Source organism: Calypte anna, chromosome 2 (genome assembly GCF_003957555.1).
Source record: "Calypte anna isolate BGI_N300 chromosome 2, bCalAnn1_v1.p, whole genome shotgun sequence".
NCBI lineage: Eukaryota > Metazoa > Chordata > Aves > Apodiformes > Trochilidae > Calypte > Calypte anna.
Genome location: NC_044245.1, coordinates 95493148 through 95512245, shown reverse-complemented (window position 1 = coordinate 95512245; position 19098 = coordinate 95493148). Strand labels below are relative to the sequence as shown.

Sequence of the window (19098 nt, the reverse complement as noted above, 5' to 3'; positions counted from 1 at the left end):
AAATTAAATTAAAAGATGATAAAAAATTAGACAGTAAATGAAGATGTTACAATTAACTCAGCCAGAATTATGGAGTATTTTTAGGTCAGTGTTAATAACCAGCACCTGAGCTCTAGACCCAGAAACTCATGCAGTTGATGGATCAGGTTTACTGGTATGTTTCAACATTTTGGAGCTGCAAGGATTCCTGGCAATATTTATCTCGAGCATTAAATTTCTCTGTTCTAATCAATCTAGTGTTAACTCAAAATACTGTCATAATTGTAATAAAAGTTGAGGTTTGATATTCAGGGAGAGAAAATCAAGAACACCAGAAACACAGAAGAGATTTTCTAAAAAATGAAATGGTGTACAGTGGTGACATTTCTCTTCCTCATAAAGATTTTCCCTTCTTTATACAAAAATCCTTGTTTTTTAGTAGTTATTTCATTTTATGAATTTTTGCAACTGATTCATATTTAACAATGAATACTCTTCATTCAAATCCTGCAGCATGGAGTTAGTCTGCACTAAATATGCCTTATGATGAAACACACATGCAGTTCAGATGAATGATGGCTGGAAGTGATTATACAAAAAAATACAGTATGCTCACATAGGTAGCACTGTCTACTGAGCACGACCAATGGCAACTTTTCTCAGGAAAGAAATATAGGAAAAAAGCTACTGTTACTTGAAAAGTTGGACAGGTTTGGCCAGTTAATATACTTGAATCAAACAGATTTAAAATCCAAATTAATGCAGTAGCAGAGTTAATTATCATTATGAACAAGCAACAGAATAGTAACGAGGTCTCAGCTGTGAAAGCACACTGTATTTGGTCCTTGAGCTGGGAACATTCTGGTTTCAGTCCTGCAGTGGTATCCTGCACAACATTTTTATTCTGGTATTAGTCAGGGAATAAAGACAACTTCCCAATTTCCCAATACAAATGAGCATCCATGCACATTACATAATGTTCCTTGTAGTTCAAAGATAAATGATTTTAAAGCTTGAACAAGATAATCAAGGAGGACTATGCCAAGTCATGGAAGGAATTATTCCATTCGAAGACATCAAAAGAAAGAAAGAACTGGCATGGTTGTAAAATGCCTGGTTAAGATTTCTTTCTACAAATGAAGACCTACCCTTATGGAAGGATTTCTGCAAGTCTTTATGAAAGGATTTGCTGCAAGAAAGGATTTCCTGTAGTATGAGAAAAACAGAGTTTTGAAAATGTGATGGAAATCTACAACAGGATGACATATAAAATAATAAATATAAATATAAATATAAATATAAATAATATATAGATTCAAATATAGATACAGATATAAATATAGATAATTTAAATATATGTAAATATAAATAAATGTAAAATTAAAATATTAATACAAATAAGAAATATGTTTTCTTTTACATTGTGAATAATTTCATATCTTTTATCGTCATATCTTTTACAGGCAAGCAAATGTAATTTCTATGCTTTTATATACTTCATAGAATATGTTTCAAAAGATTTTGTTTGATTTTAAGACTAAGTAAAATTAATATTCTGTTTCCCAAATTTGATCTCACTGTCTGATACAATATATCAGATTTAATCTACCTCTATAACTAATGCTTGCTACAGTATTAATTCATTGAGTTATAAATGTCAATATTTTTCTTGCAGGTAAAAGAATTTATAAAACAAAATCGCATTTCACTCAGGCATTTTGTGTTATGTCGTCAACAAATGTCCAAACAAGTACAAACCATAAGTATTTAAAATTTGAAAAAGTTAACTTGCAGCCTAATCTTCATGACTTTTTGACTGAGAAAAAAAAATATTATTAAAGGTCTAATGAACTGTGACAATTCAGACAAATAAATTCCAGAAATTCCAGTTCTTCTATTTATTACATTAAATTGTAGAAAGAGTAACATTCTGTAATGATGAATGAGAAATAACCTTTTTTCACCTTCACTGGCCTGTAAATAAGTTAATCAATTTTGCTCACTTAACCAAAATACATCTGAAAGGTGATTAAAATTAGTAATGTATTCCCGAACACAAAATATGGTAGTATTGTCTGATGTCTGATTGTCTGTCTGTCTGATGACTATAACTGTCATGCTTGAGTTGGTGTCCATTCTCTAAAATAGAGAATGTACCATGCTACATTACAGGAGAATTTTAATCTTGACTATGCTAAATCTGCTAGGCAAGAAAATTATTTCAGATGTAGTATGAAATTTGTAGATTTCCCTAACTTCAAATCCCATTTCAGTCTTCAGGGAAAAGAAGAGGAAATGTAACAGAAAGAGTGAAAGGAAGATTTAAAACCACAACAAATAAACAAACAAAACACCAGAATTACAGAGGTTTTCTAAATTAGTATTTTTATTCTCAGTCAGGCAAAGAAATTCTTAGCAAATACCCAGCAGAGACTATTGAAACTGTGTAAAAAAACAAGTCACTGAACTGTGGCCACTACTATATTGAGGCAAAGTTTAATGCTACCATACTGAGAATTAATATGTATTTGACACAGTTCATACATTCATACCTAATATCTGACACCGCACCTTTCCAAAATATCCAATCTCATCATGGCACACAGGTGTGTGAACTACAGTGATACTACTTAAATACTATTGCTATATAACTGAAGATTCTGCAGCACCAGCAAACTTATCTTACCACCAAACCCCACTAACACTTGCTACTAAAAATGATGGAGCACTAGAGGAATATAATGAAGGGTTAGGAGTTGTTTTCAGCAAATCCAAAATTATTGTGAATAAACTCAAACTCTGGGGACAGTTCCATTATGATAATGCATGATTTTGCTTTCTAAAATGCTGGGAGAATGTTAGCATGGAAATAGTACCAATTATCTGAAGAAGACATAATACATTTTCATTCACATTCTTAACCACTCAGCTCTGAGGGCTAGGTGTTGGAAAGAAAGGAGACCATCTTACTTCTCTATTTCAAGTCTATTGACAGAAGTTTCCTATATTCACTAAAAAAGGTACAATCTTAGAATTAGAGCTTTTACCACAAACCTAAATGCATGCAATAAATTATGAGGAAATCTTTTTAATATGCTATATGAAAAACATTCAGCTGTGAAAGCCAAGAAGTTGGTATTAATTCATTATGTTTCGCAGCCCTTCTAATCTCACCTGTAAATTCCTGAAACTGGAAGCGTAATACATCAAGAGTAGAAACATAACATTTATTATAATTGTGTGGGCTTTTTAAAAAACAAAACAAACCCAACAACAACAACAAAAAACCATAACTCTCCAGGTGATTAGTAACAATTCAGTTACTTCATGACCTCCACTGTTTTCATTACCTCTTAACTAAGAAAATCTGAGTGCATACAGAACTGATCTGAGCCACAGCAATAGAAGGGCTCAGAGGCCCAGTCTGTAGGGTGAGATGTAAGGCAGTTCTGCAGCCATCTCTTTGCAGTGTCCTAAGGACAGCACATTTCATGCAGTGAGAGAGATTTGCTGTGAGTGCTGTAGTCCAGGGAAGATACGAGAAATATGCATTACAAGAAATCACGAGAAGAGAGAGTGAAAGTACATCATTTAGAAAACAGGTTGACTGAGCAAGTAAGTCTGATTACTTGCACTGTTCAAGTACTGTCACTGTGGCTCCATGAGGAACACGTTCACTTGTCACTCCCGCCGTTCCATATCTCAAGACGTACAAGCTTTGCATCAAAGCCATCCCTCAGCAGTCGGCTAGCTGCCTGCTCTCTGGCACATCTCAAATCCATAGATAAATACTGCTCACTGCTCTCTGTCACCCTATTTCTAACCTCTTTCAAAGCATCTGTGCGTGGGCTTTAATCGCCATCTTTGGCTTTTCCCCACGCTGCTCTCCATTACAGATATTTGCGTTTGAAGTAGCTGAAAGTGCTCCTGCTGGGGCTCCAGGGCCTGCGGGACCCAACCTGGGGTACGGTGCTGCTGGTAGGGCGCGACCCAGAGCGGGGCAGGGTGGCATAGGCAGAGGGAGAGGTTGAGCGGGGTAGGGTGGTATAGGAAGAGCGGGACAAAGCGTTGTAGGAGGAGCGGGACAAGGAGCTGTACGGAGGCCGTGTGACTGTGCCATAGGCGTTGCGGGTCACGGAGGAGTAACCAGAGCGGCCTGCGAGGCTCCAGGCTGAGCGGGAGGCAGGTGTCCACATTGAGTGGGAGCCTGAGCGAGCGGTGGTGTCGGAGGAGGGGCCCCACTGCGAGCCGCACACCGAGCGAGACCCCACTGTGGCCACAAGCCGGGAGACCGGGCGAGAGCCAGGGGCACAGAGGGAGCGGGCTGTGGTGGCTGACAAGGGCTGTGGGGTTGGGGGGCATGGCGGGCAGGCTGCTGACGAGTCCTCAGGGCAAGCGGGCGGCAAGCTGGAGGGCCGGGCCCCTGTGGCTCCCAGAGAGGTAGTGGCAGGGGAGCAGAGCGAGTGGGTGGCAGGGGGTCCCACTGGGCGGGGGGACGGAGAGCAGAGTGAGTGGGCTGCTGGGGGTCCTACAGGGCGGGGAGCTGGGGAACACAGGCCGTGGGCTGCTGGGGAGCTCCCCGTCTGCAGTCCTGCCGGGGTGTTACTGCGGGTGGTGGGGCGGGAAGCTGGGGATGGTGCCGGGCAAGGGTCTGTGGAGCACACGCCATGGGCTACTGGGGCACTCAGGGGTTGGGCGGTGGGAGACGGTGCGGAGCCACAGACTATGTGAGAGATGGAGGCAGCAGGCACTGCGATGGGAGCTGGGGGCATGGGACTGCCAATGGTGTGGACTACTGGAGAGCAGACGGGCTGGGTCGGAAGAGCAGTCATATGGGTAGGGACTGCTTGAGTTGCCGCAGTGGGACTGGAGCCAGCCATAAAGTGGGTCAGCAGAGCACTCACCGCGTTATTTGCAGGGACGGAGACAGAGTAGGGCATCTGCCCCACTCCACCTCCAGGCTGGTGTGCAGTAGTGGGACCTGTCTCAAACACCACGTGAGGCATAGGGGGGCACACAGGGTTGGATGTTGGGGCGGGCATGGAGCCATACATGGATGGAGGCATTGCGGCACACGTAGCAGGAGGCACGGTCTCACATATGACACGGAAGCCAGGATCACATCCCAGTTCAAAACCAGCAGTGCCGCTTGGATTGAAGCCTTGGTTGCAGATGGAGTTGCATAAGGGGTGGCCTGCAGGGAGGTACACGAAGTCGTACACAGGCTGGCCTCCTGCACTGCAGTTCGGGTTGCAGACTGGGATACATATATATTCACACATGGAATTTAACCCAGGATCTGTCACAGGGACAGGCCCAGAGTTGTCCATGGGGAGGGAGCCATTCTCACACACTGGGAGTGACCCATTCTGGCTGACAGGCAGGGTGCCATTCTGGCCCACAGGACTACATACTTCAGCCTTGGCACACCCCTTGCAATAGGCAAACTTGTGGCATCCGAAGTTGGCCAAGAGCCGGTGGCTGCCAAGCCTGTAAGGTGTGAACTCAACGATGGTCCGTGCCTGTTGGTTGGCTGCCAGCGTTCCTAAGCTGGGCAAAGAAAAGCAGAAGAATTAGGACCCTGGGTAGCTCTGTGACCTGATTCAGCACTACAAGATGAGCACGTGCAATTAGGTTTTATTTGTTAAAAAACATCCTCAGAGACAAACACTTATGACAAAGTTGCTATTCTTGCCTTCATCAAAACACAACAAAACAAAACATTTTCTGAGTTGTTAAGGCATGGTAACAACTTCTGTTCTGAAATATTTGGCAAACTTCCATAATCAGCTCGGTAACTGGAAATGTAAAGCTCATTCAAGATGCACCCTTGAAGTCTTCAGAAATGTAGCACTTCTCTGTCTCAAAAATATATTTACTGTTTCTCATTTTCAATATTTTAAATAGGATTGGGCAGCTGTGTGGAATCAAGCTCATTATTATTCAAGTGAGAAAAATTCATAATAGCTTCACCTCAAAATTTGTCATACTTTGGTCAGTTCTCATTGTCATGAAAAACAGCAATGCATATTAATGAACAGCTACTTTTCCTAGGATGTTATAGCATCCTGGAAGTTTCCAGCTTCCTGTGATTAACGTGTTATGAGCATAGAATGCATATTTCTACTTCTAATAATTATTTTCTAATTGTTCATATCTGCAGTGCCAGTTCATGAATATTTAGAGGAATTCTATTACAAAATCAACAGGATTAAAAGGCATGAGGGAGCCAGCTAGAATTTATTGTGAAGAGTACATTCCCTTCCAGATAGAAATTTGAAACACACACTTAAATCTTAAGAAAAATGAAGAAGCAGCCTTTAAGTGATCCATCATTTTCAAGAGAAGTGGGGGTTTAATAGTCTCAAAGTAATAAGGGGCAAAAAGTCCTGCTTGGCTCATAAAGACCAAAAATATCAGAACTATTATCTTCCTTAAAACCTACACTTCTGTATCACACCTTTGTCAACACCCAATATTTTCCTTCTTTAAACAACTGGTGAACTTACTCAATAGTCATTGGCTCTTTGAATAAGCCACAGCCTTCTAATGTCATGACACAGTTCTTCATATCTTCCTGAAGAGGATTGCAAAAGGAGATCTCTGCAGTACATGGTACTTTCAGCCTGGGCTGGCTCAGTAGCTATTCAGAAAAAAAAAAAAAATAAAAAAATTATGTTTTGTAACCCTTACAAAGCTAACAATGGAGAATTACTCATGCATGTTTCTTTCTGGTTTGCTTCTATGATCTCTATACATCACTCTAAGCCAAGTTAAACATGTAAGTCCCACCAATGCTGTTAAAATAAAAATAATACAAGAGGGGGAGAAAAAGGAATTTCAAGTTTATTTGTATTGCACTTAGGAAGTGGCCAATAAGATTCCCCTAAGTCTGTTCCTTGAATCACAAATCTCATAATTAAATTTCCTTACCTTTACAATAACAGGTGGCCTGTTGATCACGATATCCCTGCTCACCATCAGAGCTTCTCCACACTCTGGGTCTGACACAGCAACTACTTTCATAATGTTGTGATCACAGAGGTAAGGTCCATATTGGCTATATGAGATGCACAGGGGAATTTTTTTCACTGTTAAAAAAAAAAATTGTTTTAATTAGATTTTGTGATATTTTTTGGCTAGTATTTCCACTAAAGTTTAACTGGTACTTACAAAATCTTAACTAAATATTAAGTTATGAAAACATCCTTGAAAGCAGACATCATTTTTTTTCTGGCTTAGGATGATACATTGCTTCAACAATCAGCTTCACACTTTTCAGTTAACATAACTGTATCAGTGCATATACAAGGATGCTGCTTTATTATGACTATTGTTCAAAATTTGGAAGCTTTCACTCCATTGTAATTCTCAAAGAAACAATTCAAATGTAGGCAAATGAAATCTTGGTAAAACAGAATGTTAATATCAGGTGCAAATTTTCGTCTTCTAATGATGTGTTTTAATTGAAGGGATCTTTTTTTTTTCCAGAAACATATATAAAACAGGAAAACAATAAAACAATAGTGTATGCTCTGATACATTTTTGCACATCTCCGCATATGGTGTAACTGTAAATAATTACTTAGTGCTCCAGACAAGTGTTATACACTGGCAATATCTTCTGGCCAAAGGAAAACCACTGGATTTTCTGATAGCCAGAACTTCATACTGAATATAGAGTTCAGAACTGAACTTCTAATGGAAACAAGTTTTTATATGATCATAAAAATCTCTAAGCAGTGAGAAATTATGGAAAAACTAAGTCCTATTTGTCATCATACAAGTAGAATTGACACTCTGCTGGTTTTTGAATGATCACCATAAAGTAAATTCAGCTGTCAACATTTAATGTTGTATTAATTTCACATTCCACTACTATTGGGAATTCTATATTAATTCCCTCCAAAACAAACTATCTCCTGAAAAAAACCACAAAAAACCCAAACCAAAAAACAGTGGATAAAAGGCTATTAGAAAAAGTCAGCTTCTTACCTTCCCTTGGGCCCAATGTGATATTCACACTGTCTTTCCAAAACTGATCCATTGGACAACCACTGTATGTTATTATTTGTGCACACAAATTAAACTTCAGGTTTTTATTTTCATTGCGCAAATTTTCAAGCAGCCAGTGCAGTTGGACATCTTCTCCATACATTGGGCAGTTAGCCATCTTTAACCTCATGTTAATACCAGAGTCACTCAAAAATGGGTTTTTCAGAGATGATAACTCTCTATCAATATGACAGTTGGAAGCATTGCAGTATCCTGGGTGAATTCTTCTGTAAGCCCGGTAATAGGCTTCTTTGTTTTTCACAGAACCTGTTGAAGAAGATGCATGATAATGAGACTGCTGAATGCACAAGAAGTCATATCTACCTTAATTATAAAAATAATTAAAATTTCTTTCTCCTCCTTGCTGAAATCTACTGCAGTATCTTGGTGCAAAACAAATCCACGGGATAATGAAACACAAGATACAGCAGTCTGGATGCATTAAAAAAAAAAATCTCAGAAAAACATTCAAAGAAATTATTCTATTTTTATTACTTAAATTTAAAAATGGTCATGTAAGTACCAAAATATATAGTTTGTAAAAAACTCAAAATGTAATTCTCTATAAGGGTTAAGGTGTATATGAAATGCAACCATATTTCTCAAAAGCAATATACACCATTCAAACAAAGCAACTATCAACTGGGGGTTTTTTTGTGGGGGGGGGGTTTATTGGTTTTTTTTTGTTGTTGTTGTTGTTGTTCCTTTTCAAGAAAAAACTCAGATCCTGAAATTTTACTATTAACTATGATACACTCTTCATTCCTTTAACCAATTTTTGCTAGTTGAATTCCTTCTTACTACTGGAAGACAACAATCAATAATCAGTATCCCAAAATAAGGACACCAGAATATCCTAATAATAGATTAATTTAGAAAACAGCTATACTTTCTGACAGATCTGGTACAAAAAGCATCAAGAATCAAATCCTGGCTTTAAACCAATTTAAGGTTGTTTGGGTTTTTTTAGAAAAAAGTTTGATAATATTTCAAACTACTGTAGATGTGAGAACAAAACGTGCATACAAATAGTTAAACCGTGACAGGCATTAACTGCCTGCAGAGCATGTTCTGTGAGGAGTGGCAAAGGACTTTGCATTTGACTAGTTAGGAGAAAAGGAGACTGAGGGGTCATCTTTACAACCGAGCCAACTGAGACTGAGCTCTTTACAGCTTCATGAGGAAGGTGAGAGGGAGGCTCTGGTTTCTTCTCCCTCATATCCAGTGACAGAATACACGGGAATGGATCAAACCTAGATCAGAGGAGTTTCAGACTGGACATTTGGAACCATTTCTCTGCTGAGAATGTGGTCAAACATTGGAACAGACTTTCTAGAGAGGTGGCTGGTGACCCATGCCTGTCATTGCATGAGGCATTTGGACAATGCCCTTGACAGTATGTTTTAACTTTGGTCAGTCCTGAACTGTCCAGGCAAATGGGCCAGGTCATCATTGTAGGTCCCTTCCAACTGTAATATCCCATCCTATGGATGAAATTACTGTCTGCTTTCTTTGAATCTTCTAAACAGGTTTAGAAGCTTAAAAATCAAGATCTTTGAACATCTTCCTCTAACCAGGGAAGTTCAGATTGTTCTACTCGTGTTAACACAGGAGAGACTACATTGATAATTTTATACTATTAGCATTTAAAGTTTCCTTTAACCCACTGACTGACTTTTTGTCATACCTAGTTCATACTTGTAAGCCCCGGTGATATCTTCAAATTGCTCACTGCCAACACTCTTGGTGATTAGATGTTGTCCACATGGCCAAGCATCACAGAAAAATTTTGTTTTCTTGGCATTGTTTTGGGAAAGCCAGCCAACATAGTTTGAATTAACTCGAGAAAACATATGATGACCATCATAGTCCAAGTCCAGTTCCCCCTCTCTGATGCTTCGAACCCATGTAGGACCGCTGCAAGCTGAACCTAAGACAGATAACAAAAATGTTACAATATGTAGCAGCATCATTAATAAAGAAACTCAGCAACATATACTGAGGAAAAAAATCATGGTTATAGTAAATATTTACCTCTGCCTGTTTCCAAAGGTGTCGGATCCAGACACTGCCAATCACCACAGCATTGGTTTAGGTCTCTGCGAGCCATCCAAGATTCATTCCAGCAGTGATATCGCCTGTGGTATGCAGGAATATAGGATTAAAGACACCTCTTGGATCAAGTTCAATGCTTCAACTGAAGACCTGTCTTAAAACTGTTAACAATGTTTGCAGACAGTTCTGCTTCATAGCATTCAGACTCGAAGTTCATTCCAGGACTCTGCAGATGTGATTATAAAACATTCTTATAACCTCTTTTGTTTGTTTGTTTGTTTAAATAGTTTCTTTTCCTCCTGGTTCTTTGGAGGAAAAATCATATACTGGTTTATTCTTCTTTTTAATGGCTTATAAAGAATAGACCCTTAAGTCTTCTGTGCTAAATTACGACCCTCATTCCCTTAGTATTTCAGTTTGACCTCGTCTTTCTGATATGTGTAAAGGGCAGAAAATTCATTAAAAGCTCTCACAGATGAGACTTGGATACAAACAAAATTCTGGTTCAGTGGAACTATGAATATACAAGACAAGGGTGAAAACATAAAATTCTGTAGTGATGAGTGATAATGTCGTATTTATATGAACGTGAATGAAAAGGCTTACAAGAATAAAGCAATCCATGATAAGGAACCTCAAGACGACAACATAATAGTCAGCCAGTTGATTATGACTGAAGATAGTAGCCCTAACTCATAACAAGTATTTCCTTGCATTTTATGATCTACTTAATATTTTTACAGCTACAAAGACTGATGCCCTTATTCTCTCAACTGAGAAGGATAAGCAGGTAGCATCAATTCTCATGACAGTGTGTTTTAGTTGTTTGGTTTTTTTCTCTTTGGAAAATGTATTTTGAGCTGATTGCCTCTTTACCTACTAAATTTTGGAAATTCACTGTTAGGAAACTAAACAGCTTTGCCACAGCAGTGAAAGACATACAGTGATCTGCTAGATTTACACTAGTCTTTCTACAATCTAATTTTTGACAGAACCAAAAGAGCTTATTTATTTATTTACCATAGCTTGTCTTTACCACACAGGTTTTTTCCAGTACAGTCAAAAATCTCATTGACACCAAGAGGATTCTCAGTTGAGCATGGAAAACAGAAATTTGTGACAACACGGCTTGGAATTCCCAAACACCTCATCACTGTAAGGAAAAAACATTCATAAGTCATTACAAATGGCAATTAATCAAGCAAATCCTACACTTAGTTTATATATAATTATTCTATACTCTAATTTGCAATTATATAAATGCAATGACCAGGAGACAACATTTGGGATGCAGTGATTCTGTCTTCTAAACTATTTAGGTGTTGAAAAGAAGTCAGAAAAGAGCCTATTGCAGCTTAAAAAAAAAAAAAAAAAACCAACAGAAAATACCCATTGTAACTTCAGAAATAATCACAAAATCACAGAGTGGTAGGGCTGGAAAAGATCTCTGAATATCACCTAGTTCTACTTCCCTGTCAGAGCAGGATCATTTAGAGTAGATTATCACAGAGGAACAAGTCAAGAAAGGTTTTGAATGTCTCTAGAGAAAGAGACTCCACAGCCTCTCTGGGCATCCTGAATGATGATAATGATCCTGATGCTACTTTAATGAAATAGCATAATTTTTTTCCAAACAGGGTATACCACATACAGATTAATATATGGAATATCAATTTAATTTTGTTCAATGTAGAAGCAGGTTCAGTAAAACTTCACCCAAAGGATAAATTTTGGCTCAGAGATGCTGCACTTGCTCGGTGTTTAAATTAAAGATGCAGAATTGATGGCTACATGGTATAAAGATCACAGAAAAGACAGAACTGCTTTTTTTCTTGTTCTTCATATTGTATAGGGAAGCAACAGGTTGGTAGTAAACACTATGTTAGGAGTCATGCCATATCATAACAAAAGAAAAATACTCCATTTATTTTCTAGTAAAGTTCATGTAATATTCTTCCTGTAGTTTTTAGAGATAGAGATTTTTGGTCTGTTTTTTCTCTCTTTTTTGAATAACTAGGTAAGGACAGACTGAAATATCATACCTGTGCACATGACTGAAGCAAGAGACCCACAGTAACCATATCTGACCGGCCTGCATCTGCCATTGTACCACTGCTGAAGAATAGGGACGCTTCCATTCCAGGAAAATGGTTTTGTTCCTTTCAGGTAATCGTTGTTTTCTGGAATCTTCATTATACTGTTAGTTGTATGGCTGCTTATCTAGAAAAAGAAAAGTCTTTTCAAACAGTTGGCCATGTCCTCACGCCCTAAGCATGCCACAAAATCATCAGATACCAGTTTTTCCTGTGAACCTAAACACAGAAAGGATTTCACCTGCTAATCATACTCTTCGATTACTGCACAGTTAGTCCTGCTGTAATACTATGAAGTGTGATCCAATCTGTTCAGAGGTCACACACCTTTAGAGGTCTTACCATGTGATTTACAACCATGCTGACATGCACAGGATCATTGCGCCAACAATGGTCACGATCAGAGCCATGATGGTAACTTGCACCCATGTCTAGGATCTTCAAGCAGATATCCAGAATCCCATCTTCAAACTGAGGAAAGAGAAGTTAACACAGGCATCATAGTATTTAGACACTGATAAAGTTCCTTCTTTGTCAATTGTCTTTTTATTTGCCCGCTCTAGTCCTCTGCAATTTTATGACTTTTTTTTTATTTTTAATCAAGTACAGCTCCTAATCATCTACACAGTCTATCTGTCTGAAGGAAAATAAAAGATAAAAACATGTCATTTGTGCTTATGTTTGACTAATGGTGGAATAATTTTCTCCAGAAGCACAATATACTGTTCCACCCTTTCCAAGAACATTATGCAGTTTCCTTAATTTTTCTACATTAAATTTCTTTCCAGTTATTCAGGCTACTGTGAGATTCTCAGACATTTTGGGTTGTTCATGCATAGTCTGGTCTTGTTCTAAGACTGTCACACTCTGTAACACAGCATGTATTTCTGAAAAATTATGGATAATGTTTTATTTATCTGTATATGGATGAGAAATCTTGAAAAAATACCTGTCCAAAGTGCCATGGTCGAGAGGTAATATGCTTGTGAACTCCTTCATACAGTATCCCATGTTCATTCAGAACATATTCTTCTCTATGGGCCTGATTGTCCATATAGACAGGGTCATCTGGAAAAGATGCAGAGCTATCAGTCAGACAGTATGTACATTTCTAGCACTTCTTTAACTTTTACTTCACTGGACCCTTCTTTCTCTTAGTACCTATTTTTGGTTTATACCTTTAAACATACTCAAGAGTGTGGGCTCTTTAAACAGTCACAGATTATTCATTTCTACTTACATCTAGATATTATTTTATTAAGTCTCTCCCTGCTGCAGCATACATGAAATACAGAACTTGCAATTTATCTTCATTCTAAGCTGTTCTAGGAGTCAAATACTGCACACTTAAAGTTGGGTATCTAATTTTGACCATAACCAAAGTACAGGCAATGTTAATATTTGCCATGTAATGATTTTGGCAAGATAAATTTAGATTGGATGTTAGGAAAATACTCTTTGTCATGAGGGTTGTGGAAAAATGGAACAGGCTGCCCAGGGAGATAGCTGAGGCCTCATCACTGCAGATATTCAAGGTGAAGCTTGATGAAGCTCTGAGCAACCTGATGTAGTTGAGGGTGTCCTTGCTTACTGCATGGGGGTTGTACTAGATGAGCTCTAGAGGTCTGTTCTAACCCAAATTACTCTATCATTCTATGATCCTACAGACTGCAGAATTGCTTGCTAACAGAACCAGATCTGCAAAATTTCCTATGTATTTGTACTACATTATTTCATGTCAATACCCAAGGAGTCACAGAATCACAGAACAACGGCTTTGTCCTTGCTTTCCCCTTTGCACAGGGAAAAAAACCTGTGCAACAGCAATTGCAACTGGGAGAGAGCTGAAAATTTAGGAGAGGAAAAACTCTACGGACAATGAGGCCAGTGAAGAAGGAGGAGGTGCTACAGGCTACAGGCACCAGAGCAGAGATTCTCTGACAGCCAATAATGAAGACCATGCTGAAACAGGCTGTCCCCCTGCAGCCCATGGAGGATACCAGTAGAGCAGATATCCACCTGCAGCCTGTGAAGGACCCTGTGACAGAGCAGGTGATGCACTCAGAGGAGGTTGTGACCCCACCATGAAAAGTCAACACAAGAACAGGTTCCTGCCAGGACCCATGGAAAGGGTAGCCCACAGGGGAGAAAGCTTGCTGGCAAAACCTGTGATCCCATGGGGGATGCACAGTCTTTTTCTGAAGGGCTACGCCCCATGGAGCAGTTGATGAAGAACTGTAGCCTGTGAGAAGGACTCACAATGGAGAAGTTCATGGAGGTCTGTCTCCTATGGGAGGGACCACACACACTGGGTCAGAGGAAGAGTGTGTGGAGTCCACCCTCTGAGGAAGAAGGAGAAGTAGAGCTTTGCCCATGACAGTAACTGATGCGTGATATCTCCCTATCCTTCATTCAAACCAAGAGCCTTTCATTGTATTTTCTCCCCCATGTCCATCTGAGAAGGGATATGAATAGAGTGGATTTGGTGGGTACCTGGTATCCAGCCAGGGTTAACCCAGCACAAGAAGGGACATCTTGAGCTGGTTGCCCCGGACCATGTCTAGATGGCTTTTTAATATCTCCAAGGATGTGCCAGTGCTCAGTCACCCTCAAAGTACGAAAGTGTTTCCTGATGTTCAGAGGAAATCTCCTGTATTTCAGCTTGCACCCATTGCTTCTTGTCTTGTCAAGTCATCATAAAAGTAGGTGAAAAAAGTTACAACACATCCCTGCTACCATTAAGAATTCAAATCAAAACACTGGCTTGAGACAGTCTCAAACTGGCAGAGAAAAACAACCAAATAAACAAACAAAAAAACCCCAAACCCGATACCAAAATCCCTCCTTTCTCATTATTTCTTCAATTCGAGCCGTTACCTACAGGATAAGTAATATGTTCAACATTTTATTCAACATTAGCATTTTTCTTTAAATTATCTGATTATTGTTAGAGTCCTTACCTGCACACCAAGGGTTAAAAAGAACATAAAAATCTCCAAGACACCGCTGATATGTGTGACCACAAGATGTGATTTGCATATTGAGAATGTAACGGCCAATGCAGGCATTGGAGGGTGGAAACACGCTGATACTGATGCATTTTGGCTGATGAATTTTGTACGAAGCACTCCAGCAGGTTTGATCTAGACATCTGCCCATTGGGAAGCTACATTTTGTCTCATTTGATTCACAGGGTCTGAGGCCTTTTCAGGAAAATAAATATAACTTCAATCAGACATTAGACAAAGCACATGTAAAAAGCAAGTCATTTGTTTAGCCATCATTTGCAATGCAAAGCTCTCAAGGGTGGATTTCTTTTTCATTTGTCACTTGAGCAGCAGGGTGAGAAAACTTCACATGCTAGCAGGACTGCCCGAGTTAGGGGAAAATGAATGAGTAGATACCAATTATCACTGAAGACTATGGGAAATGCAACTTAGCAGCAAAGGCCTGGGAAAGACTACACAGAGTTTGGGAGTGACTACCTGTCTCCACACTGAAAACAGCCTGGTCCGCCGAGTCATCCCATTCCCGATTTTGGAAGGAGGCATAAAAGCTGAAGGCTTGCCCTCTCCTTATTATCTGTCTGTCGGTTCCGAAGAAATGGGTATTATGAATTTGGCAGTTGGAAGGACAGTTCAAGTCGACTTCTCCCAGTTCAATGACTGCAGAATGGAGAACAGAACACAAAGGAAAAAAACAAATATTTGAGTCCCCATCAGTGGCCAAGGTCAAGATTTTATAAAAAAGGAGAATTGTTTCCAAAAATTTATTCAAGACTACATATAAAATTCAGCAACACCAAGATTGAGACATACATCCATAAAAATACACTTAAAAGTTCACCATTTTTCTAGTTTGCAGGTGAAAACTTGTGTAAAGTTATGCTACAAGTTTTTTATCTTTTCTATCTTGCCTTTTTGCTTTATAAATACCTGATGATGAAAATTGATTTTATATCGTAATATTCTCTCCACATTACAACACACTATCTAGGGTTACTTTTCAACCACAGACAGGCAGCTAACATTTTGCACATACTTTTGCTATCAGTTTAGAGCTTGTTTTCATACAAGCAATAAAATAGTAAAGCAAATTGAAGAAATAAAACATCTGATTTTAAAATGTAGGTATTTTAAAGCTTAACTGATATAAAAAATGAGTTCTGGAAAAAAAATATTCCTGCAAAATTGTATATACTCTTAAATATGCATGCAAATTTCTCGGTCTGCATTTCCTAAAGTCCTGAAGTCAAGGTTTGCAGACATCATTTGAGGAACTTAGTGGAGAAGGAAATAATCACTAAATTGTGACATTTAAAAAATTGCTGACAATCTATCCTAGGAGCTATGACGAGTTTGATAACAATCTTGACTGCTTATCCCTTAAGCATCCTGCTTGGATATCAGCCATTTCATAGGAGTAATCATGATCCCGGTGCCAGAAGGATGGGTGGCAACACTAATTTTTACTTATTTGCATACAACTTTTTATTTTCAAAAGTGCTTCTCTCTAATTGAAGAAAATGGAAGCCACAGATTCTCAGCAATTTTGGAACTGGGTTTGCTGAACTACAAAGTCTTGCATATTATTTTAATTCTAAAGGGTTAAGATTGGTCCTGCTAAGCCTGCAGAACAACCAAACAATACAACTTCTCAAACTACATTGGCACTAAGATGAATACAAAGTTAGTGTTTATGGGGAAAAAAAAATTCCCATCCAGAAACAAGGGTTTATCCACATAAAAGGAGACTCATAGGTAGCGCCATGGGATCAGCACAGGATCACATCCTGAAGTAAATAAGAACTGAAATTAATTAGGAGGGCGGGTAGGCAAAGAAGCCAAACCCAGCTGTTTCTGATTTGTTTCCTTGAGCCAAAATAATTACCCTTTTCATCAAACCATTTAAACTGGGTAATGAAATGGTCTGGTCATCCAACTCTTCAGCAAAGATCAGCAGATAAATGTAGACCTGGGTGTTACCCATGTTTAATAAAAGCATGCTACCAACAATAACCAAAAAAGAGAACAATGCATTACATCATTATTGTCCATGAATACATCATACCTGCTAACAAGAAATTGAACTAAAAACCCCATATCTTAATAAGAGTCATCAACCAAAAGTGTTCTGTTTAAACAGAAAGGATTAGAAGCACTTATAGCACACATGGTGAATTTCTGTGGTCTAGAACACTGAAAAAACCTGAGAGATCCTCGTCCATCTTCTGGAGGCATTTATAAACCAAGATAAGCACACTGCATCAACTCATTCATCCAGATAAACAGGAACATCAGGCAGTTGAGACATTACATGTTTCCCATGTTTCCCTAAAGTCAGCCCACAGTTTGCTTATCAGACTTAATTATCGTAACTGGATCACAAAGAAGTTAACAACTGCCTTTTTAAGTAAAGACAGCTCAGAGAAAATACTAAAGGCTAATCAATTTCATATCTCCTACAGGTTTTCTCTCTCTGGTAGAAACCTGACCTCCAATACCAGTCACTGGTTTTCTCTATCAATTGACATTTTATCTTCATGCCAGAGAGTATACTCCAGGTATCAGTTTTGAAATGATTGCTTCTAGAAGGAGACCACAGAAAACTGTGTAGCTTATGCTTGAAATAAAAAGTACTCTTTTCCAATCTCTTTCTTATCCTCAGAATTGGTTATTGTTTCACCAATTATTTTCTGTAACTCTCTTTTTCCTTTTATAAAAAGGCAAGAGCTTTTTAAAAGTTGTTTGTTTCTTTGTTTTTTCCTTCTCACTAAGTCCACAAATGAAACCTAAGCCATAGAAGTAATCCCTAGACTTGATTCCACACAGCAATATGAACTAACTTGTTTTGACCTTGCACCTGACTACTTCAACATTTCTGCTTTCAGTAGTCAATTAAGTGATAGTAAAGTTCCAAGACACTTACCTTCCATTTTTCTTGAACATGTACTAGTATCTGAAGCACAATCCTGGGGGAGATACCTCCTCAGCAAGATGCACTGCAAGGTCTGACTGAACTCCTCCACGAACCAACCTAATTTCCTCTCAAGTAAGATTTATATTCAGAACTAAAAGGCTGTCACACATATTGCGTCAACAAAATACCAGTTTACAAAGAGGCCCCACCCATGTGTCTACTGATGCTCATAAATGATTCATTTTAACTTCCAGCATTATTAGGGAGAGTCCTGTGGGTGAAGGGAGGGAGAGATCATGGGACCTCACCTTTCAATGTCCCACAACTTACAGTGTCTCAAAAATATTTTAAGACCTGAATGAATCCTAACACGTTTCAGATAATCCAGAATTTTTAGCCATTTAAAGTTCCCCAAAATCCCAGCACCTTCTGTTCACTTCTGGCTAGACATCTTCAAACACCTTCAGGAAAACAATAACGAACACTAGACTGAAAATGAATTTAGGCTCTCTAGATATGATCACCAGTGAACATTTTTATTACAACAGAACAAGAAATCCCAGGTTTCAGAAAGTCTGCATAGCCCTCCCTCCAGATGGAGGTCAGAGTGAAATGAGCAGCTGTAAATGTTCCTACCTAAACTGTGAAATAAACAAAGAGATGCATTCACCATTTTTGAAGCTGACAGTAAAATTGAATGTAAAAATTACAGAATATCTTTATCCTTTGTGTGTATTTATGTTCTAGCACACAACCTGTTTTGCAGCTTCTTAACTTACTCCACCTCTCCCCAACATTATGAAAACCGTTTGAGATTTTTCCAATAATTTATGTGAACAGAAAATACTTAACTATTTTGACACATAAATGTATTATTTTATTTCAGTTTAAGGAATATTTAATAAAACAATAAAAAATTACAGCAGTGTTTTCTTTGTGCATTCACTGATGAGGACACCAGCCTGCAAACGGAAACATGAGCTGAAATTTTCTCTGC

General features: G+C 38.7%; 1 protein-coding gene across 1 annotated transcript; it reads right to left on the bottom strand.

The window, feature by feature from the left end:
• Positions 1–3576: 3576 nt before the first annotated feature.
• On the bottom strand, positions 3577–18117 carry LOC103539089 (protein-glutamine gamma-glutamyltransferase 5). Its single transcript, XM_030444672.1, has 13 exons — positions 18111–18117; positions 15668–15847; positions 15143–15385; positions 13132–13250; positions 12525–12653; positions 12132–12309; positions 11110–11242; positions 10069–10172; positions 9722–9964; positions 7975–8301; positions 6913–7070; positions 6489–6622; positions 3577–5529 (listed from the first exon to the last, which is right to left on the bottom strand). Exons 1-13 carry the CDS (start codon positions 18115–18117, stop codon positions 3870–3872), a joined length of 3615 nt encoding a protein of 1204 aa, XP_030300532.1. The 3' UTR covers positions 3577–3869.
• Positions 18118–19098: the final 981 nt, after the last annotated feature.